Consider the following 23,714-nt stretch of genomic DNA (forward strand, 5'->3'; position numbering starts at 1 on the left):
TCTTGTAAAAAACAAAAAATTAAAAACCCTGGCTTGCTAATAGCAGCTACCATTTGAGTATCTACTTACTATGTACCAAATATTGTTTTTGCTGCTGCTATTGCTTGTTTCAGACAGTCAAAAATATAATTGAGAGCTGTCAGATTTATTTGTTGTGTCACTGACTTTCTTTGGACTACCAAACAAGACATTTTATTTTATATGAATTGTCAGTGTGTTCATCCACAAAAATAGAACAATAATACATCCATGTTTTATTTAAATCCTTGTACCTATAGAGTAAGAACAAAAGCTATCGTCAGTGAAGAGTTATGGTATTCACTGAATTTTTATTGTTTTTGATATAACAGAATGTAGTTGAATTGAAATGGAAAAGCAGTTTTCGCTAAAATTTATACTTGTTTTCTGTAAAATGAAGTATATTTGACCAGTGCCAACTTAAATTTATTTTTAACCTCTAATGCTTGAAGTTTCATGTTATTTCTTTAAAAGCAGAAATTTTAAAGGGAACATTAAGAGTGCATTTCTGTTTGAAGGCTCTGTTCCTTTTAAAATAAATAATAAAAACCCTTAAAACTGTTTTGTACTCTTTAGGACATTTTGGTGAGTAGGGAGAAATTGACACCCTGATGATATTATAGTTAGTAATTATTTACAATCTCTAATGACATCTAAAGGGAAATGTTTTAGGATTTGAGATAGAATTTGTTTTTAACACATTGCCACACTAGAAAATTTTTTCCTTGTTTTATTACAAAAATAGAATAAAAACATTGAAAACAAAAAGATTCTTTCTAATTTAATGAAAAATTGTTTTCTTTGCATGAGTAATATGCATATCCATAGATCATAAGAGTTTGGGCATACATTTGAATAACTGTCACTGCAGCTTTTACCTCTCACCCTTTTTTCTAGTATCCCTTTTTTTCATTCATTCATTCATTGTCCAGGCATTTCTCCTATTGTCAGGCCCTAGTCCTAGATGCTGAGGGTAACTTGGTTGTATGCCCTAGAGCAGTGGTCTTCATCCTCTTTGGCACCAGGGACTGGTTTCATGGAAGACAGTTTTTCCACAGATACAGAGAGAGAGTGTGTGTGTTGTAGCTCAGGTGGTGATGCAAGTGATGGGGAGCGGCTGTAAATACAGAGGAAGATTTGCTTGCTCTCTGGCCCGTTGCTCACCTCCTGCATGGCCTGGTTCCTGAGTTTCATGGAAGACAATTTTTCCATGGGGCAGGGAGAGGAGGGAAGGAGGGAGTGGAATGTGCAGTCTGGTTCCTAACATGTTGGGAATTGTAGCCCTAGAGAACCTCAGTCTAGATATAGAATCACTTCTATAAATAGAAAATTATAATATAGTAGGATAAGTGCTACAATAGATAAGAAAATGGCCAATAAAAATAGAGTAGAAATAGTTTTACCAGGTCTAATGGGCAAAGGCTGACAAAAGCTGGACCTTAAGGAAACAATGAATTTTCCAAGCCAGAGCAATAGGGAGAAGGGCTCATATTTCTTTGATTAACCAGGTATATTGCCTATAAAGTTCTGTGTACATTTTTCTTCTCACTATTTTATTTTTTAAAATAACATTTATTTAATTGTTTTGTTACCTAAAAAGAACTTCTAGAGGATTGGCTAGGGAAGGTAGCATAGCTTTTGTGTATTGGTATTTGGTATGAGGTGAGGGAATCAGTTGGGGAAATAGAGAGCAAATGGTAAGCTTCCACATGGAAAGACATGTGACTTTCCATCCAAACATTACCTTGTCAGTGGTAGTGAAGTTTTTTAGGATTCTGCTGTTAATAGCTGTGTGATCTTGGGTAAGTCATTTCTATTCTCTGGATTCCATTTTCCGCCACTTTAAAATGGGAGTATTGATATAGATGAGCATTTCCTGTTGATAGCCTCTTAGTAGATGAGGGGAAAAGGAGAAACTGTGACCAGATAAGTTTGTGAACACAAGATTAAACAAAGTTAAATGCGTTTCTTTACTGCAGCCTCACACACTATGGCATGTGGATTCAATTCCTGGACTTTTAGCTTGCCTTGCAAGTAGACTGAGAGTCAGGAATATGTGTCCAGCTCTTTTTCCTCATAGTTTAGTGGATAGAGAATGGGCTTTAGAATCAGACATATCTGGGTTTGATTCTGACTGTTATTTAGTAGCTGTATAGCTTTAGGTAAGTTATTTGTCCTTTCTGATCTTGTTTCCTCATGTAAATCAGGAAGAATAACATTTTGTGGAGTTGTAAAGATTGTTACAACCCCCCCAAAAATATCAAATGTAGTATCTGGTATATAATGAGTCAAAAAAGGTATAGCTTAAGTTCTATAAATTCCAGAGTTAATATAGAATATAATACTTGATGATAGACTATTGATATCCTGCCTACATCTGATGTTTGAGGTAGACTGGTTATTTGTTTCACATCACTTATAATTTTTCCCCAAGAAAACAAAATGTTCTTGAGGGCACAGTATTATCTTTTGCTATCCACATAGCACTTGGCAGTTCTCCTAGCAGTAAGTGTTTGATAAATACCTGACAGCAGTTTCATCGAAACAGTGGAATAAAGTGAGATGTTGTTCTACCTGATGTCTCCTTTATTGTGTATGTTTCATAACCCTGGGTAGAAGTCAATAAATTTGTGAATATTACTTTTAAGTTTCTTTGGTTACTTAAATTTTAAGTTTGAAATAATTAGGATTATAAATGAGCTGGCTTCTATTTAAGTAAACCATAAGGAGAGGGGTTATAATAAAATGTTGTTTAATATTGTTGGAATACTAATGTTTTACATTTTGTTTTTTCTCTAAGCAAATGGTTATGAGCCTTAGAGTTTCTGAACTCCAAGTACTGTTGGGCTACGCTGGGAGAAACAAGCACGGACGCAAACACGAACTTCTCACAAAAGCCCTGCATTTGCTAAAGGCTGGCTGTAGTCCTGCTGTACAAATGAAAATTAAAGAACTCTATAGGCGGCGGTTCCCACAGAAAATCATGACGCCTGCAGACTTGTCCATCCCCAGCGTACATTCAAGTCCTATGCCAGCAACTTTGTCTCCATCTACCATTCCACAACTCACTTATGATGGTCACCCTGCATCATCACCGTTACTCCCTGTTTCTCTTCTGGGACCTAAACATGAACTGGAACTCCCACATCTTACATCAGCTCTTCACCCGGTCCATCCGGATATAAAACTTCAAAAATTACCATTTTATGATTTACTGGATGAACTGATAAAACCCACCAGTCTAGGTAAGATTATTGTATAATGGTATCTGTTACTTTTAGAGGGTAAATTTTCATTTTAGACTTTTAATTTGACTCAGTTTGTTATTCATAATGAAATTTCCATTTGGTAGTAACATCCAGATGATAATAAGAATCTTTTAAATTTGTATAAAATCAAATACATAAAAGCTATCATTTAGACACAAGGAAAAAGGCGGTATAGTGCTGGTTACTGACACAGTAAATGTTACAAAGTTTCAAGGATATGTACTTTTAAACAGTAGTATTTTAGATTGTTGATTAATATTTTACAATAACTCCTATAAATTAAAATTTTTATTTTTTATTTTTTGAGACAGAGTTTCAGTCTGTCACCCTGGGTAGAGTGCTGTGGTGTCAGCCTACCTGACAGCAACTTCAAACTCCTGGACTCAAGGATCCTCTTGCCTCAGCCTCCCAAGTAGCTGGGACTATAGGTGTATGCCACCACACCTAGCTAATTTTTTCTATTTTTAGTTGCTTGGCTAATATTTTTGTATTTATTTTTAGTAGAGACAGGGGTCTCACTCTTGCTCAGGCTGGTCTTGAAATCCTGACCTCAAGTGATCCTCCTGCCTTGGCCTCCCTGAGTGCTACGATTACAGGTGTGAGCCACCAGGCCCAGCCATAAATTTAAAAATTAAAACCAAATAAATCACTACCAGTTTTTGAATTCAGTTCTCAGTTTTCAGGGGTTGATGACAACCAAAACAAATGACTGACTGGTTTTGATTATTTAAATCAGTGATTGGTTTTAATTATGAAAGGAGATTTGAGGTTTTTTTTTTTTCTTTTTTTAACAAGAACATAAGAGATTTGAGCTTTGATGTGTAGTATTTAAATTTCAGCTTATTTTTTCAAATATGTGTTCTTTATGGGCACACCACTCACCCAGGCACACCCCCCACACACACACACGTGATCATGGTTATATGAATGTTTGAAATTTCATTTATTGTGTTTTCCCATCATCTGATTAGTTTTTCTAGTATATGGAATTCAATATATTAATCTACTTGTAATTTTAATTGCTATAATGCTACCTTATCTAATATAGAATAAAACTGACCCTGTTGTGACCTCTGATGCCTTGGTGTAATATATTTAAAATAGCAGACTTCTGAGAGGGTGTGGTGGCTCACACCTGTAATCCTAGCACTTTGGGAGGCCAATGTGGGAAGATTGCTTAAGGCTAGGAGTTTGAGACCAGACTGGGCGACATAGTGAGACACTGTCTACGAAAAATAGAAAACATTAGCCAGGTGTGGTGGTGCATATCTGTATTCCCAGCTACTTGAGAGGTTGAGGTGGAGGATCGCTTGAGCCTAGGAATTTGAGGTTACAGTGAGCTATGATTGCGCCACTGCACTCCAGCCTGGGTGACAAAGCAAGAACATGTCTCTAAAAAATAAATACAATATGATACAATAAAATAGCTGATTTCCAGATGCTGGTTTGTTACTATAAATCAATGGTTGGCAGACTAGCTGGCTAACAATCCCAGCCTGTGGCCTGTTTATATGTGGCTCTGAGCTAAGACATTTAAAAAATATTCCTAAAGAGTTGTAAAAGAAAAAACAAAAACAAAGAATTTGTAACATAGACCATGTGTGCCGAAAAGCCTAAAATATTTACCCTTATAGAAAAATCTCGTGAATCCCTGTTACAAATCATAAAACATTTCAGTTTTGGGGATTGACGAATATTGAGGACATTTTGGGGGGAATTCTTTAGAACATTTTGAGAACATTTACTGAAATTCTATCTTTGAACTGTGAAGTATTTGTTTTTTATTATATTTAGCAGAATTTACCTGAATAAATGAAGATTATAGAAGTCACTTTCAAACAACATGAATTTTGTATCACATTATTTTTTCTTTATATGGCCATAACAAGAAAAGACAACACTTGTTGGTAACCTACTGTATACTTATAACCCTTACACATGCTCATTGTAAAATATGAAATTGCTAAAGTTCCTTCTTTGTTAGCTGTTTAATGTCTATGCATATACAAATATAAGCAATTTATGTTTCATATTTTCACAGGAGTCATATACATAGTATTGTGTAACTTGCCTTTTTTCCCTGTAATAATATATTATAAATATCGTTCATTGTCTGATGTATATCTATCTCCCATTTTAAATTAAAGGCCATATGTATATCCATCTATATCTCTATATATGGTCAGTATGTGTACATATGTGTACATGTGTATATATATATAAGCAGAGCCTAGCTCGTTTCTTATTAAAGACTGTATACTGTTCCATGATTTAAATGAGTCTTTTATTAAAAGACAATTTTTTCTAGTTTTTGTTGTCAAAAACATGCTGCAACTAATATCATCTGAAATTTAAAAGGAGAAAATGTTGGTGGCTTTTATTTGATTTGATTATGAGCTTTCAAATTTTCTCCTGGTCTTAATAATTAACCTATTTGCTGTTTTCATTTTCACTAAGACAAATTTCAAGTGTCAGTGTGATTACATGCTATTTATATACATATATAAATTTTGTCATGGAGAGTAGAAATGCAAACTGGATACACATTTTGGCTATATTGGCTAATATTCAGAAAAATTTTAACTTAAATTTTATTTTACTGTGGTTCTTTGCTTGAATATGTGTGTTGGGTTTTCATTTCTAATTATCTACACTGTGTTTTCATTTTCACATCTACATGGACATTATAGCTTAACTTAATACATTGTGATTTACATCTTGTTTTTTTTTTTTTTTGAGACAGAGTCTCGCTTTGTTGCCTGGGCTAGAGTGCCATGGTGTCAGCCTAGCACACAGCAACCTCAAACTCCTGGACTCAAGCAATCCTGCCTCAGCTTCCCGAGTAGCTGGGACTACAGGCATGTGCCACCATGCCCTGCTAATTTTTTCTATATTTTTAGTTGGCCAATTAATTTCTTTCTATTTTTTTAGTAGAGACGGGGTCTTGGTCTTTCTCAGGCTGGTTTCAAACTCCTGAGCTTGAGCCATCCTCCCGCCTTGGCCTCCCAAGAGTGGTAGGATTACAGGTGTAAGCCACCACACCTGGCCTACATTTTATATCTTAATTGTTTTAATACTACAGAATACTTTTATCCTTTTGAACTTTTTAATGTATAATAGTAATGGGTAAACATAACTGATTTTTCCCTAAAAAGATAGTTAAAAGCAGGTAGCTCATAAGAAATTATGTTAAGGCTACAAACAATTTTGATATCTTTCTGTAGTATTTTCTCCCTATGATACTTTTCAAAGGATGGGCAGTAAATTTTAAATAAATGTTCCATCTTTACTCTTCCTCTTTGAAACTTTAGGCTGAGCACAGTGGCTCACACCTATAATCCTAGCATTTTGGAAGGCTGAGGTGGGAGGATCACTTGAGGCCAGGAGTTCGAGACCAGCCTGTGCAATAGCAAGACTCCCTCTCTATCAAAAAAAAAAAAAAAAAAGGAAACAAACAAGAAAACCCCCAAATACTTTTTTTTTCTTTTTTTTTGAGACAGAGTCTCACTTTGTTGCCCAGGCTAGCGTGAGTGCCATGGCATCAGCCTCGCTCACAGCAACCTCAAACTCCTGGGCTCAAGCGATCCTCCTGCCTCAGCCTCCCGAGTAGCTGGGACTACAGGCATGCGCCACCATGCCCAGCTAATTTTTTCTATATATATATTAGTTGGCCAATTAATTTCTTTCTATTTATAGTAGAGACGGGGTCTTGCTCTTGCTCAGGTTGGTTTCGAACTCCTGAGCTCAAAGGATCCGCCCGCCTTGGCCTCCCAGAGAGCTAGGATTACAGGCATGAGCCACTGCACCCGGCCTAGAAGAATACCTTAATGGGATTTTTTGTGTGATGATTTTAAAAACAATGCCCTAAAATTTTAAGCATTCCTGATAACCAATATGTGCTGTAAACCTTCATGTTTATAAAATTCACTGGATTGAAGAACTAAAATATTTCCCATAAGATTTATTTAACTGGACTTTCCTTATATAGTCAATCCTCATTATTCATAGATGCTGCATTTGTGAATTTGCCTGCTTACTGAAATTTATTTGTAACTCCCAAGTCAGTACTCAAGTTGTTTTCATTCGTGGACATAGGACAGAGTGACACAAAATTTTAGTTGCCTGACAAGCATAGTCCCATTTGTGATCCAACAAGGTGATACTCTGCCTTCTTGTTTTCAGCTCTCAAACAGTAAAGAAGTGTCCTCTTTGTGGTCTATTTAGTATAGTGTGCTTTTTCTGTATTTTTGTGCTTTTTCTTTTTGGTGATTTTGCTGTTTAAAATGGCCCCACTGAAATGTTGTCTAGTGTTCCTAAGTGCAAGAAGGCTGTGATGTACCTTAGTGTTCTTGGCCCTGAGTTCAACATTAATGAATCAACAGTATATATATTCATAAGGTGCCTTTAAACAGAAACACCATAAAATAAGGTTATGTATTGATCAGTTGATGAAAATTTTGTGACCAGAGATTTGTAGGAACCTAACTCTATGTTTCTCCTAGTAGCAGTGATTTAGTATTCACTAATTCGGTGTTTGTGGTGAGTTTATAGAACATGACTGTCTCAAATAACGATAATTGACTACATTTAAAGTATACTTTGATTTGAATACCGGTTTTCATGAATGAATCTATTGTTTGTGGTATGTATTCACACAAAATCACCAGATGAATAGGTGACAGCATTGCTTGGTATGTAAATAGATTTCTGATGTCTCATTGTTATCACAGAATTTAAAATAAAAGCAAACCATTTTGATTATGCATAAAAAGATATTACCAGAAAGTAATTTGTGGAAGTTTATTGACTCAGTGGATATTCATTACAGGGGAATGCTTAGTGAATCTGAAAAATATTTATTGAAAAAAGATTATAAGTAAACAGCAGAGTTTAGGATTCGTATATTTTAAGGCTCTGTTTTTATGGATTCTTTAACATTATTAAAAGACTATTTCCATTTTTAATTAAACGAGGTGGCTACATTTGTCACAAAATTTAGTTTCCTGAATGATGATTTTTGCTAATAGATCGTTTGTTTTGAATCTGAGAAAACCATGTTTCCTGAAAAATTAAATAGATTCTAGCATTCTCTATTTCTAAACATACAAACATTTAAAATCAAGCTTTTTAGGGTGTAGTTTTGACCTATAGCTGGTTAGTTAATTACAACTATTACTTGAGTCTAGAATGTAACAGGTACATTTAGTTTTTCATTTTTTTTCCCCTTCCATTGTGGCTTTAAGCAAATTTTAAGATGTTGAAAAGTAAGCTGAATGTTTTTAGGTATGGTATGTGTTCTGACTAAAATTGAAACAATAGCTCTGGTAACTCCCATTTTATTAGATAATTCTTATCTATTCTTACAATCCTATTTCATTAAAACAAAATAATTTTAAGATCTTTATTTTGGAGCCATATATTAAAGTATTCTTTTCATTGTCCATAATTAAGTAGAAAAATTGAGAAGTGAAGTAAAGGTGATTGTAAAAGTAAAATGTTTGATTTATTGTAAACTGTTGCCTTTCAGTATCAAAATCCTGTTTTTTTTCTATGAGGCCTATTTCAAATGCTTTTTTTTTTAACCTTTTCCATTAATCTTTCTAAGATTTCCTCCTTACATCTGCCTATTTCTTCCTCCATCTGGAATCAATTTTACTTTCCTGCATACTCTTGGAAACATTTAATTTACCTCTTAAGTGTATTCGTTGTTCATCAAAATGGTAAGGGCTCTGCTGTATTTTTCTGTGTATTACCGTAATGGCTAGATGTGAATCTGTTACATGATAGTTTAGGAAAAATTTCTTTCTTTCTGTTTTTTTTTTTTTTTTTTGAGACTGAGTCTCACTCTGTTGCCTGGGCTAAAGTGCAGTGGCATCAGCCTAGCTCACAGCAACCTCAAACTCCTGGCCTCAAGCGATCCTTCTGCCTCAGCCTCCCGAATAGCTGGGACTACAGGCATGTGGCACCATGCCTGGCTAATTTTTTTCTATATATTTTTAAGTGTCCAGCTAATTTCTTTCTATCTTTTTAGTAGAGATAGGGTCTCGCTCTTGCTCAGGCTGGTCTCGAACTCCTGAGTTCAAACGATCCTCCCGCCTCGGCCTCCCAGAGTGCTTGGATTATAGGCATCTTAGGCTGAGCCGCCACACCCGGCCTATTTTATTTTTTTACTGTAGTGGATTTTAATCATTTATAATCCAAAAACAACTGAGGCATACTACGCTCTCCCATCATAAACAGTGACTATGTTTGGGATGGGAAATCTGTATACTGTATGGAAAAAGGGTTATACTTTCTCTTAATGCTCCACTCCCTCTCTGATCTGTGTGGCTAATCGATGACTTTGAAATTTGATATACTCTATTTAAAAGAAAATTTCCTAGTTATAAAAATATCACACTTAATGTAGAATCCATATAAATTACTTGCTTACTTTACAGAGAAGCTTTTTAAATATTTCTATCATGTTCTTTCAGTCATTTATGTGTGTGTGTATATTTCTACTTTTTGTTTTAAAGGAGAAAAGAGCCTCAAATATTAGCTGACTTAACGCAACAGCCGTATATATTATTGATCTGTATAAATAATGGCGTACAAAACATTTTAATCTTCGTAGTATGCTGAGCCTCCTGTGTTAGGGGGTAATTTGTTTGAAATGTCTTTTTTTTTTTTTTTTTTTTGAGACAGAGTTTCGCTTTGTTGTCCAGGCTAGAGTGAGTGCCGTGGTGTCAGCCTAGCTCACAGCAACCTCAAACTCCTGGGCTCAAGCGATCCTCTGCCTCAGCCTCCCAAGTAGCTGGGACTACAGGCATGCACCACCATGCCCGGCTAATTTTTTGTATATATATTTTTAGTTGGTCAATTAATTTCTTTCTATTTTTAGTAGAGACGAGGTCTCTCTCAGGCTGGTTTTGAACTCCTGACCTCGAGCAATCCGCCCACCTTGGCCTCCCAGAGTGCTAGGATTACAGGCGTGAGCCACCACGCCTGACTGAAATGTCTTATTTGCATAGTGTGCCACTATTGGAGTTGATGAGCTATGGAATTTACATAATTATGAAAGTCAAGCCTAAGCGTGATGGCTCACACCTATAATCCTAGAACTTTGGGAGGCTCAGGTAGGAGAATCACTTGAGCCTAGGGGTTTGAGGTTGCAGTGTGCTGTGATGATGCCACTGCACTCTTACCTTCTACCTGGGGTGACAGAGGGAGAGACTCTTGTCTCTAAGAAAAAAAATATGAAAATTGAAAGGAAAAATAATTTTGGATTAAAATGTCTTGTTATGTCCATTCAGAGATGAGATGATTACTCTATTTCTCCTCAATCCTTTAATATTATTTTGTTTAGAATAATACCTATATTCTAAATATTTTATAATATTGTTTATATTTATTGTTTAAATTGGCCTTGTTAAAACATAATGGCAAAAACATCAAAAATATTTTTACAATGATTAAAAGAATAATAATTCTTTAGGATACAATATTTGATTTGATTCAGATTTGAGTAAATACATTAGTACTCAGGTTTATATTTGTTACTAATTTAGTTATTTATATCTTCTCTGACTCAGGTAAATTCTTAAATAGAAAATATATTTTTAACACAGTGCTTTTAAATATTTTTAATAGTTTTAATTATTTTAAAGGATCATGTTTAGAGAACAGACAGCTTTGCTTTCATTTGGAGTACAGCTGCTCCTCTGATTATGTCCTGATAAACCCATCATAAGTTGAAAATATCCTAAGTCAAAAATGCATTTAATATACCTAACCTACCAAATATCATAGTTCAGTCTAACCTACCTTAAATATGCTTAGAACACATACATTAGCCTATAGTTGGGCAAAATCATCTAACGCAAAGCCTAAATTATAATAAAGTGTTGAATACCTCATGTAATTTATTGAATACTGTACTGAAGTGAAAAACAGTGGTTCAATGGGTACTCGAAGTATAGGTCCTCATTGATTGTTATGAAGCATAATAGCTATTGACTCTTAGTATTATTTCTAATGTTTGAATTGAATGCATATTGCTTTCACACTATCATAAAGTTGAACCATTGCAAGTCAGGGACTGTTGTCATATAAAAGTTCGATGACTCATTTATTTGCTTTATATCAGATTTAAGCCAAATTATGCCTTCTCAGGGGATGCCCTCCTTTTCAGATATTTAAAGATCTCAGGCAATACATCTGAATAAAGTTCACATTGAGTGTCATTATGGATTAGAGATTTCTCACTGATTGGTATGAAGGATAATAATTGTTGACTTTGAGTGTTATTTCTGATGTTCGAATTCAGTATTCTTCTAGTTGGTTACTGAAGGATACAATATTCCCTTATTATATTCCGAATGTTTGAGGGTAGAGCCCTCAAGAATGGGATTAGTGCCTTTATGAAAGAGGCCCAAAGGAGCTTGTTTGCCCCTTTTCCATGTGAGGATGTAGCTGGAAGGTGCCATCTATACAAGGAACAGGCGGGCCCTCGCCAGACATGAAATCTGATGGTGCCTTGATCTTGGACTTGCCAGCTTCCAGAACTGTGAGAAATATATTTCTGTTGTTTATAAAATACCCAGTGTTTTGTTACAGCAGCCCAAGTGGACTGACAACTCCCTTAGCCAATCCAATTGGAACCAATAGTTAATTGGTAAAAGTGATGAGTGATACAAAATATGTAGTAACTTAAACATCTTAATTTATATTTACTTGCCAATCTTTTAAAAATGTAAGTCAGGGAATTTTCTTTGAGACTGCTTTTTCAGTTTTAGATTCTGTAAAGTAGCAAGAAAATTTAAAAACTTTTATGAAGCAATTTGAGTGTAAAATATGTTGCAAATTTGGGAAAAATCTTTTATCAGATCTTTCCAAAGCATTCAAGTTAGTTTTTATAAAAACAGCAACTTTCTTTTTGCAGTTATATTTTAGAAGTTTTGTAGGATTTGAGTTTTGTAATTACAAGTATAATTAGCATAAACAGCTTTGAGAATAAGCACCTCTGGTTCTTGGTAAGCACACCAAGTGGTATGAGCAGAATTGTACATAAGCACTGGAGAGTTGTCTGTTGGCCACAAGCAGTCAGCTTACTAGGGCATCAGTCAGGATGTTTCCTTTGTTTTACAAAGGAAATAGAGAGCATCAGTTAATCAGAATGTCAGTTAAGAAGGCTTCTATGAATTTCTTTTGCACTATTTTTACTTTCCAAAGACAGTGAAATTAGAAGTTTTTTTGTTTTCTTGCCTAAGAATAATTTAAGTGATTTCTTTTTGAGAGGAACAACATGGATCGTAATTATCGTTGAGTCTTTTTTAGAAATCTACTTTTATCTCCTTTTCACCACTTTGAAGGGGTTATAACGGGGGGGAAGGATTGGAAGAAGTAGGGAAGTAAGCAAATTATGTTTTATGTTTTTTACCATACAGTTTGATGTTTGTAATCTTTCCTTTAGAATTCATTTCAGTTTCAACCTTCTCTCATTGAGGACAGTGATAGTAAATAATGAGCATAAAAATGAAACAATTTGTTAGGCATTTTCTCTTGCCTCTGCTTTTTCACCAAAAATTATCATTAAAAAATTGGAAATTATCTTGGAGATGATCTCCTTTTCTTGGTCCTCCTAAATTCTGGAAGTGTTCTAATGTTGTCTGAAAAGTATTAGGTTGCTACAGACTAAATATTCAGAAACATGGAGAAACATTTTAATTGACCACATGGATGTCATTCTTTTTGATTAAATAAGTCACTTATGTTTCATCTTTCTCATTTTTAAGCCTTGGAAGGTGGCTTCTATTTAAATTTTGATGTTTGTGAAAGAGTCTTATTCATTAAACACCAAGAATGTCTGTTTTCTGAATTATATATATATTTGGATTTTCCTGAGCTCTGTTATAACTATAGTAATTCTTACCCATGTGGGACAGTATACCGGTACTGTCTAGAGAAGACCAATAACCCAGCAGAGTTTATAGTCTCAGTATTTTACAAAGCTAAATTGGCCCCTTTTCCTTTTTAAAGTATTAATAGAGTATTCCTATGTAGATATTAATAACTATTTTAGGTGTGGGAAGATACATCAATAATTTAAATAAAAGGTTTAAATTAAAAAAGTATATATATAAACATTTAGGTTTTGCTTTAGGAAAAAAGGCAGCAGATTCTTCAACACTCCTAAATAGTTAAAATGATCCATCTTGTTTTGTGCAGTGTGGGCAAGGTTTCTACTACATCTTAATAACATTGGTTACCAGTGTTTTCTGCCAAGGGCTTCTCTGGCATTAGGTTATATTTCACAGTTTCCTTCTCCTCTCATTTTTATAATTGAGTTTTCCGTCTTCCTCATGCCTAATAGCCAGTGCCTGGAGATCAGGTGATGTAAATTTAAGGACATAGGCTCTGATAAGTATTAGAAAGGGTGTTCAAAAGTTTCATTATTCGCTCTACTCTGTTTTTAGACAATTCAGCACAAGCTGTGCTCTTTCTTCTATACGTGAATTTTGGGAAATCAAAAGCTCTTAATTTTTCTCTAGGTGAGTTTCTTCTCTATACTTTTTTAAAAAATTTGGCAGCATGAGTTTCTGATTTTCAAAGCAAAATCTAAGATTTACCTTCTAAATCACATTCCTTTGTAGATAATATTCTGTTGTCTGGTGATTTTAATTTATTTAGTATTTCTATTAGTTTGCATCCTGTTTTTAATAAATGGGTATCTTTGTACTTGAGTGTAATCTTGGGAACTAAGAATGATTGACTTTTTTGGGTTGGAAAGGAATCTTCTTGACAATTAGAATCAGTAAAAGACCCTTTATATTGTAAATATGAAATTTTAAATGAATTAAAAATTTTAAAATGAGATATTAATGAGCCAAGAACTTAGGGTCAGAAATAAGTATGGTTTAACAAAGAAATCTAATATGCAAGATCCTACTAGGTTGGAATTAAAAGATCAAACATCTAGTATACTGTATGGTGTTTGAAATGCAGCATTTTAGAATTTGCCACTGAGTTCTGTAACGCTTTGGCCCAGCCTCATAAATTGGGTTGGTGTAAGAGTTGCAGAGCAGCCTGCTGAAGGGAGAAACTAATTTTGGCAAATTAGTTTCCTTATTTCTTTATTTTTAAAAAACATTTTATTAATAGATATCTGGGTGATTGGAAGATAATTTTAAACCATTCTCTTTCTTGAGCCATACTACTTCAGTCTTGACAGTGCTTGCAGATGACCCCAATAGTCTTAGGCTGAGAGTAGAGAGTGTTATTCTATTTCATTGGCATTACTCTTGACTAAATTTATTAAAACTGAAATGTAAATAAGCTTTAGATGTGCCAAAGCTGGGGATGTTGCAATGCAAAATAAACTGGATGTTGAATCTTGTATTAGAATTAAGTCACTTTAAAATAAGTAAAAATAAAAAGGCTGAATTGTTTGACAAAACAAAATTAGTTTATTATCTCTATATGTCCTTTCAAGATAGCCTACAGTTCCTAGAATTTGGTTTCAGTGTTTATTTTGAAGCTATATTCTTTAAATAAAAAATTGAACTCACCTATCAACATGGGGGAGAGTACAAAGACTGTTAAGCAAAATTTATGAACTTGTTAAGTCACTAAATGGGAACTGCAGCTAGGAAACATAGATACTCAGTTTCATAGTTATGAAAAGGAAATTCAAAATTAGTTAATGAGATTTCAAATCATATATATATATATATATTTTTTTTTTTTTTTTTGAGACAGAATTTTGCTCTGTCACTCAGGCCAGAGTGCTGTGGCATCAGCTTAGCTCACAGCAACCTCAAACTCTTAGGCTTAAGCAATCCTCCTGCCTCAGCCTCCTAAGTTGCTGGGACTATATAGGTAGGCGCCACTATGCCTGGATAATTTTTTCTATTTTAAGTTGCCCAGCTAAATTCTTTCTATTTTTAGTAGAGATAGGGTCTTGCTCTTGCTGAGGCTTGGCTTTGAACTTCTGACCTCAAGTGATCCTCCCACCTCAGCCTCACAGAGTACTAGGATTATAGGCGTGAGTATTAGGATTATGTATTGTATATAATCTCAGAATCTCCTTGATGATTTCCTAATATTTTGTGGGAGGAAAATCTTTTTACCTTAAAGAAAATAATTTAAATTATTTTATAAGATATAGAGAGACCTTAAGATGAAGAATATTAAATGAATATTAGATGACTCAAAAACAGTGGGGAAAAAATAAGTAAATTTTAAAATTTCTAAAATTACTTGAATAAAAGAGAAGTATTAAATGGAGTTATAGAAGATTCATGATTTATTTTATTATTTTCTTTGCTTTTTTTTGAAATTAATTTTTAACATTTCCATATGAATCAAGCCAGTGTGAAACATTCCAAAAGAATAAATATCTTATTTAAAGCATGTTTTCCTTTTTATGCAAATATCCATGGTCATGGAGGTAGAATCTTTTCCATCCGTTCCTCCCAAGCGATTGTGACTTTTAAATTACATAAATATTTATTTTTGAATTTTAAAAAATTAATTCATCCAATATTTGTTGAGTGCTTTCTTGTGCCAAGCACCATTCTAGTTATTGGAAAAGAATAAACCATGGTTGAGCAATTTATGTTTTTTGTGGGAGGAAAATAAAGAATAAAACATGGTAAAGAGTTCATGGTAAAGAGTAGAGGAATCATACATTAGTTCCTCTTAGAAAACATGGGACCAACTAAGCTAAAAGGCATAGTCTAGTGATAAAAATTAAAGGGATTATATCTACTAGGAAACACTAATTTAAAATTTTCATCTTGTGGAGTAGTTGAATCAGAAATACCTGGGGTGCTTATTAAAAAAAATAGAGATTTTTCACATCTCAGATCTTCTGAATTACATTTAATGTCATGGTATATTAAACACATTCTCATATAGATAACTTTATTTCTTCGAAGTCCTACAGAATGTATCATAGTAGAATAAATTAACATTTTCTCCTTTCCATGAACATACAGATTTTTTCCCATTTTTTTGCTATTTTACCAGTGAATATCCCTATATATAATAATATTTATTTTTTGTGCTCATGTGAGTATTTCTTTAAATCTTAACTGGTTTTGCTAGATCAAAGGATATGCATGCTTCTAATTGGCTACTATCAAATTGCACCTTTCCCCCCACCGTTTTTGTAGAAAAAAGTCTATACTTTTATGAGAATGCCTGTTACCCACAGTTTTATCATAATTTAAAAAAATTTTTACAAACTGATAAAATGAAAACATCTTGTTTTGATTTGCATACTTTCATTTACTGCTAAAGTTGAACATTTTTATGATTATTAACCATTTATAGTTGGTGAATTGTTTGTTCAAATTCTTTGCTCATTTTCCTATACTGCTTTTTTCTTATTGATTTGTACTTTGTATACAATGCACATTAGCCTGCCCTCTATTATAACTTGCAAAATTTTAACTTAATTTGTTACTTAGTATGTAATTTGTAGTGTCTTTCATTACACAGAAGTTGAAAACACAAGTTATCAAATCTGTTATTATTTTTATGTTGTTTGGATTTTTAAAAAATAATAGCTTCTTTGGGGTATGATTCACTTCAAAGTTTATCTCATTAAAGTGAACAATTCAATGGTTTTAGTATATTCACAGAGTTATCCATTACCATTAATTCTAAAAATTTTCGTTATTCCAAAAAGAATAATGTACAGCAGTCACTTGTTACCCCTTCCTTCCAGCCCCTGAAAAACCACTAGTCTTTCTGTCTATGAATTTGCCTGTTATGGACATTTCATATAATATATGGCCTTTTGTAACTAGCTTCTTTGACTTACCATGTTTTCAAGATTCATCCATGTTGTAGCATGTACTGGCACTTTATTCTTTTTTGTTGTTATGTAATTTTTAATGAGATGTCCATTTCCTTTTTAAAATTTTTGATTGTGGTAAAAAAATAACATTTTTAACCATTTAAAAATGTATAGTTCACTAGTGTTAAGTATATTCACATTGTTTTGCAACAGACCTCTAAAACTTCTTCATGTTGTAAAACTGAAACTCTGTACTCATTGAACAACTCCCCATTTCCCCCTTCCTTCATGCTCTGGTAACAACCATTCTACTTTCTGTTTCTATGAATTTTAAATGCCTCATATAAGTGGAATTATACAGTATTTGGGGTTTGTTTATGTGTTTGAGGTTAACTTACTTCACTTAACATAATGTCCTCAAGGTTCGGCCATGTTTTAGCATGTGACAGGATTTCCTTACTTTTTAAGGCTTACTAGTACTCTTTTGTATGTGTATATCACACTTTGTTTATCCATTGGTCTGTAGATGAACATTTGGGTTGCTTTCACCCCTTGGTTATTGTGAATAATGCTGCTATGAACATGAGTGTGCAAATATCTCGTTGAGATCCTGCTATCAGTTCTTTTGGATATTTACCCAGAAGTGGGATTGCTGGATCATATAAGTGACATGGTGAATCTTTTCATATGTTTCTTGGTCATTTGCATATCTTCCTTGGGGAAATACCTACTCAGGTCCTTTGCCCATTTTTAAAATTGGGTTATTTGGTTTTTTGTTGTTGAGTTATAGGAATTCTTCATGTATTCTTTTTTTTTGAGACAGAGTCTTACTTTGTTGCCCAGGCTAGAGTGAGTGCCATGGCGTCAGCCTAGCTCACAGCAACCTCAAACTCCTGGGCTCAAGAAATCCTCCTGCCTCAGTCTCCCGAGTAGCTGGGACTATAGGCATGCGTCACCTGCCTGGCTAGTTTTTTCTATATATATTAGTTGGCCAATTAATTTCTTTCTATTTATAGTAGAGATGGTGTCTCCCTCTTGCTCAGGCTGGTTTCGAACTCCTGACCTCGAGCAATCCGCCAGCCTCGGCCTCCCAGAGTGCTAGGATTACAGGCGTGAGCCACCGCGCCTGGCCTTTATGTATTCTTGATATTAATCCTTAATCAGATATATGATTTGCAGATATTTTCTCGCATTCTTTAGGTTGTCTTTTTACTCTGTTGGTTGTTTCCTTTGATTTGCAGGAGTTTTTAAGTTTGATGTAGTCCCATTTGTCTATTTTTTTACTTTTGTGGCCTGTGTTTTTGGTGTCATATCCAAAATATCATTGCCAAATCCAATGTCAGGAAGTTTTACCCCTTTGCTTTTTTCTGAGAGTTTTATAGTTTTAGGTCTTATGTTTAATCCATTTTGAGTAAATTTTTATGTACAGTGTAAGATAAGGGTCAAGCTTCATTCTTTTGCCTGTGGATATCCAGTTGTCCCATTTGTGGAAGAGACTCTTCTTTCTCCATTGTGGCTCTTGGCTCTCTTGTTGAAAATCATTTGACCATATGTGTAAGGGTTTATTTCAGGGCTTTCTATTCTGTTCCCTTGGTTTATCTGTCTGTATGTCAGTACTACAGTTTTGATTACTGTAGCATTGTAAATTGTTTTGAAATCAGGAAGTGTGAGGCCTCCAGTTTTGTTCTTTTTCAAGATTGTTTTGGCTTTTGGGAATCCCTTAAGATTTTATATGATTTTAGGATTTTTTTTCCTATTTCTATGAAAACTACTGTTCGGATTTTGATAGGAATTGTATTGAATCTGTATATTGCTTTGGTTAGCTTGGACATTTATACAATATTAAGTCATCTAATCTATTAGCACTGTCCATATTTTGTGTGTTTAATTTCTTTCAGCAATGTTTCATAGTTTTCAGTGCCTAAGCCTTTTGCCTCCTTGGATAAGTTTATTCCTTGGTATTTTATTCTTTGTTGTTGTTGTTGTTCTTTTCTTTTCTTTTTTGGAAATCTAGGCCTAGAGAGACAAAGAAACTTGCCCAAGAGGCAGATCAGGGCTAGATAGCAAACTTTTGATAATCTAAAGAATCCATCACATCTTCTTAGATTAAGGATTAAATGTTAAACAGTTCTTGTTTGTGATTCTTATCTGAAAGTATTTTTTAGACTGTCCATACTAGTCAGTTGTGAACAATGACATAGTGCCCCTGCTTACACTGAAACTACAAATCAGAAGCTAATATGTAAGTGCCATGATACTGTGTATTTGAGGTGTTTCGTTGTTTTTAGTAATTTGGGGGATTGAATTCACACCCACCCATGTAATGTATATTAACTGAATACAATTTGGTTGACCAAATATATTTTAAAGACAGCTGGGTGGAGTTATAGGTGAAGTTTTGAGCCACCTATGGATATGGCCTACTACCATTCTGGGTTTATGTGCAAACCAGTGTATGGAAGGAAGTTAGAGTCAGCTGAGTCTCCTGAAGCATCTCACATCCTGATGGCTGCGTGTTTCCTCTGAGGAGCTGCAGAACCCCAGCGGCTGAGTGAAAAGAATGGATATGCTCTTTTCCCTTGCCCCTGCCAGCATTCAAACTGACCTGTTTTCCTGCTGGGAGATTCTGCTCCATTCCACTTACCTGGTGTCTCCCTGGATTTTCTGACCTAATGGGCTTATTTTTAACCTTCTCTTCCTTAAAAAACACCACTCCACTAACCCAGAATGTGGACTCCTCCCCTCTGGTCACTCTAACAATCCTAATCTCTTGGACTAACCACCCTCATCTCCCTCTAAAAGCAGTGGAAAATTAGCAAGAGGGGATCTTCCAATTCCCTTATAGTCCCTTTCCTACTTTTTTTTTTTTGAGACAGAGTCTCGATTTGTTGTCCAGGTTAGAGTGAGTGCCATGGCGTCAGCCTAGCTCACAGCAACCTCAAACTCCTGGCCTCAAGCCATCCCACTGCCTCAGCCTCCTGAGTAGCTGGGACTACAGGCATGTACCACCATGCCTGGCTAATTTTTTTCTATATATATCAGTTGGCCAATTAATTTCTTTTTTATTTATAGTAGAGACGGGGTCTTGCTCTTGCTCAGGCTGGTTTTGAACTCCTGACCTCGAGCAATCCACCCACCTCGGCCTCCCAGGGAGCTAGGATTACTGGCATGAGCCACCGCACCTGGCCTCCTTTCCTACTTTTAACTCTCCAAATTTATTAGCAGGGCAGAAAGAAGAGGGTGAAATGCCTTGCTTCTGAGCAGGTAATGTCTGGGCTGGGTGAAACGCACAATCTTATTAAATTCAACTGCCTGGAGTCATGAGGACCATTTCTGGTAATTTAGGCTCTGAGTTAGGAATGGCTTGAATTCTAAGGGGGTAATTACTATCTTAGCCCCCAGTCAACACACACACCCTAGATCTTGGGAATCCCAGCCTTAACCTGGGGTAAACTCAAATCTCAAATAAGTAACCTACTATAAGGCCCTAAGAGCCCACTGAGCTTTATCACCCTTTCTCCTTGATCCTCTCCCCCACCAGTTGCCTCAGTGGATGAGACCCAGCACTAGCTCCACTCCTCGTACCCAAGCCCTGCCCTTAAGCATTTTATTCTTTTTGATAGTATTGAAAATAGAATTATTTTCTTAAATTCCTTTTCAGATTGTTCATTGTTGGTGTATATACACACAACTGATTTTTATGTGTTGATTTTGTATCCTGCAAATGTCCTGAATTTGTTTATTAGGGGTTTTTTTGCATGAAATTTTTTAGGGTTTTCTACATATAAGTCATACCATCTGTGAACAGAGATAATTTTACTTCTTCCTTTAAAATTTGGATGACTTTTATTTCTTTTTCTTGCCTAATTGCTCTGGCTAGGACTTCTAGTACTATGTTGAATGTGATGTAGAAGTGATGAGAGTTGCTTTGTTCCTGATCTTAGAGGAAAAGCGTTCAGTGTTTTACCATTGAATGTGATGTTAGCTGTGAATTTTTCATATATGGCCTTTATTATGTTGGTATAGTTTCCTTCCATTCCTAGTTTGTTGAGTTTTTTTTTTTTTATTATTATGAAAGGGTATTGAATTTGTCACATGTCTTCTACATCAATTGAATGATCATGTGGTTTTTTTTCATTCTGTTAATGTGATGTATTATAATTCATTGATTGAATTTCATATACTGAACCATCCTTACATTCCAGCAGTAAATCCCACTTGATCATGGTATATAATTTTTTTCATATGCTATTGAAGAGTGGACATTTTTGTCTTATTTCTCAGAGAAAGCATCTTGTCTTTCACCATTAAGTATAATGTTACCTGTGGATTTTTTCATAGATGCCCTTCTTGTTGAATTTTTTTTATCATGAAAGTGCATTGTAATTTATTTAATGCCTTTTCTGTATCAGTTGAGATGATTGTATGGTTTTGTAGATTAGTCTACTAATATGGTATATTACATTGATTGCTTTTTGTATTGATATAATAAACCAGTGGCTTTTGGATTTTACCTGATTTGAGATGACCTATCCTACTTCCTAGATGAGTAAATAAGAACATTTTTCAATTTGACACTTGTGGGTTTTTTGATCAATTCTGAATATTATTTTTATTTACATGAGTATAAGGCTCTAATTTTATTTTTTCAAAAACTTCTTTGAATGTATATTTTCCTAGATTTTACTCTATTTCACTGGCCTATTTGTATACTTCTTCACTAATATGAAATTATTATATAGCTGACCCTTGAACAACTTGAGGGTTGGAATCCACATAGTCATAAATTCATGTATAACTTTTGACTCCCCCAAAACTTTACTAATAGCCTACTGGTGACCAGAAGCCTTACCAATAACATAGTCAATTATCACATATTTCAAATATGTATTATATATTATATTCTTACAATAAAATAAGCTAGAGAAAAATGTTATTAAGAAAACCATATGGAAGAGAAAATATATTTACTCTGCATTAAGTGGAAGTGGATCATTGTAAAATTCTTCTTCCTCGTGTTTATCTTGAGGAGGAGAAGGCGGAGGGGTTGGTGGTTGGTCTTGCTTTCTCAGGGGTGGCAGAAGTGGAAGAAAATCTGTGTATAAGTGGGGCCGTGCAGTTTGAACCCCTGTTATTCCAGCGTCAACTATTCATTTTTTTGATTGCTTAGAAATTTTTGAATAGGTAATACATTGACGTGGTACAAAAACCAAAAGTTACAGAAGGGTTTGTAATGAAAAGGAAGTCCCTCTCCTACCATTTTCTCAACCACAGGTGTTGCTTTCAGTTCTTTTTATATCTTTCCTGAGGTAGCTCCTGCACATGCACACATTTGCCTCATTCTTTTTTAGCAGCTACTTTGCATACAGTTGATTGATTGGATTGTATGTTATTAAATATTCTCCTGTTGATTGACATTTATGTAGTTTCGTGCTATTATAATAAAACACAGATAATGTTCTCTGATATATATCAACATGCACATGTCTAAATATAATTCCCAGAAGTAGAAATTGCATTTAAAATTTGTATAGACATTGACAAATTTTCCTTCAGAGAAAGATTTGTGTGATTTATAAGCCCATTGGTTATGTAAGAGATTGGTTTTTGTCCCATGCCTTCAACAATACCATGTGTTATTAAACTTTGATCATTACAAATTGATAGGTGAAAATTTGTAACTCATTATAGTTTTAACTTGTATTTCATTTATGGGTGAGGGTGAAGTTTGTTTTTAAGAAATAAGTTTATATTTCTTTTTCTTTAAAACTATTCAAAGTTCTTTGAACTTGCCCATTTTAAAATTGTGTTGTTGAGCTTTTTCCTCTGACTTGTAGAATTAAGAGACTTAGCATTTTGATATAAATTGCAACTACTTTTTCTGTTGTAATTGTCTTTTGACTTTATGATTGATGTTGCAAATTTGCCATCAGTTTCTTCTTATTTCTAAAGAGTATTTCGTGGTGTTAGATGTATCGGTTTCTCTAACTACCGTATTCATCTATTTAAGAGCATTTTTGGTTGTTTTCAGTTTTGGCTATCACAAATAATGTTATTATGAGTATTCATGTATAGGTGTTTGTATGGACATGAGTTTTCTTTTTCTCTGAATGCATGCTCAGAAGTAGAATTGCTGGGTTATATGTGTACGTATAAATTGTTTTCTAGAGTGGCTATACCATTTTCTGTTTCTACTGGCAATGTATGAGAGATCTAGTTTTTCTACATCCTTACCAGCATATTTGTTATTGTCACTATTTTTTTATTTTAGGTGTTTAAATATGTATGTAGTGATATCTCATTTTGGTTTCAATTTGTATTTTTCTAATGGCTAATGATATTGAACATCTTTCCATGTGCTTATTTGCCATCTGTATATACTCTTTGGTGAAATGTCTATGCATATCTTTCATGGTTTTTTTTTTTTTATCTTTCATGTTTTAATTGGATTATTTTATAATATTGATGTTTGAGAATTCTTTTTTTTTTTTATTTGAGACAGAGTCTCACTTTGTTGTTCCGGCTAGAGTGCGATGGCGTTACCCTAGCTCACAGCAACCTCAAACTCCTGGATTCAAGTAATCCTCCTGCCTCAGCCTCCTGAGTGGCTGGGACTGCAGGCATGCGCCACCATGCCCGGA

General features: G+C 34.5%; 1 protein-coding gene across 2 annotated transcripts in view; it reads left to right on the forward strand.

The window, feature by feature from the left end:
• The window catches only part of PIAS1 (protein inhibitor of activated STAT 1), a 279,235-nt gene that overhangs the window by 174,898 nt on the left and 80,623 nt on the right, over positions 1-23,714 (forward strand). For both annotated transcript variants that reach the window (XM_076004509.1, XM_076004510.1), the window contains exon 3: positions 2,819-3,263. In XM_076004509.1, the coding sequence (XP_075860624.1) occupies positions 2,819-3,263 (445 nt within the window). The remainder of the gene's footprint in view (positions 1-2,818; positions 3,264-23,714) is intronic.

This window comes from Microcebus murinus, chromosome 6, assembly GCF_040939455.1.
Source record: "Microcebus murinus isolate Inina chromosome 6, M.murinus_Inina_mat1.0, whole genome shotgun sequence".
Lineage (NCBI taxonomy): Eukaryota > Metazoa > Chordata > Mammalia > Primates > Cheirogaleidae > Microcebus > Microcebus murinus.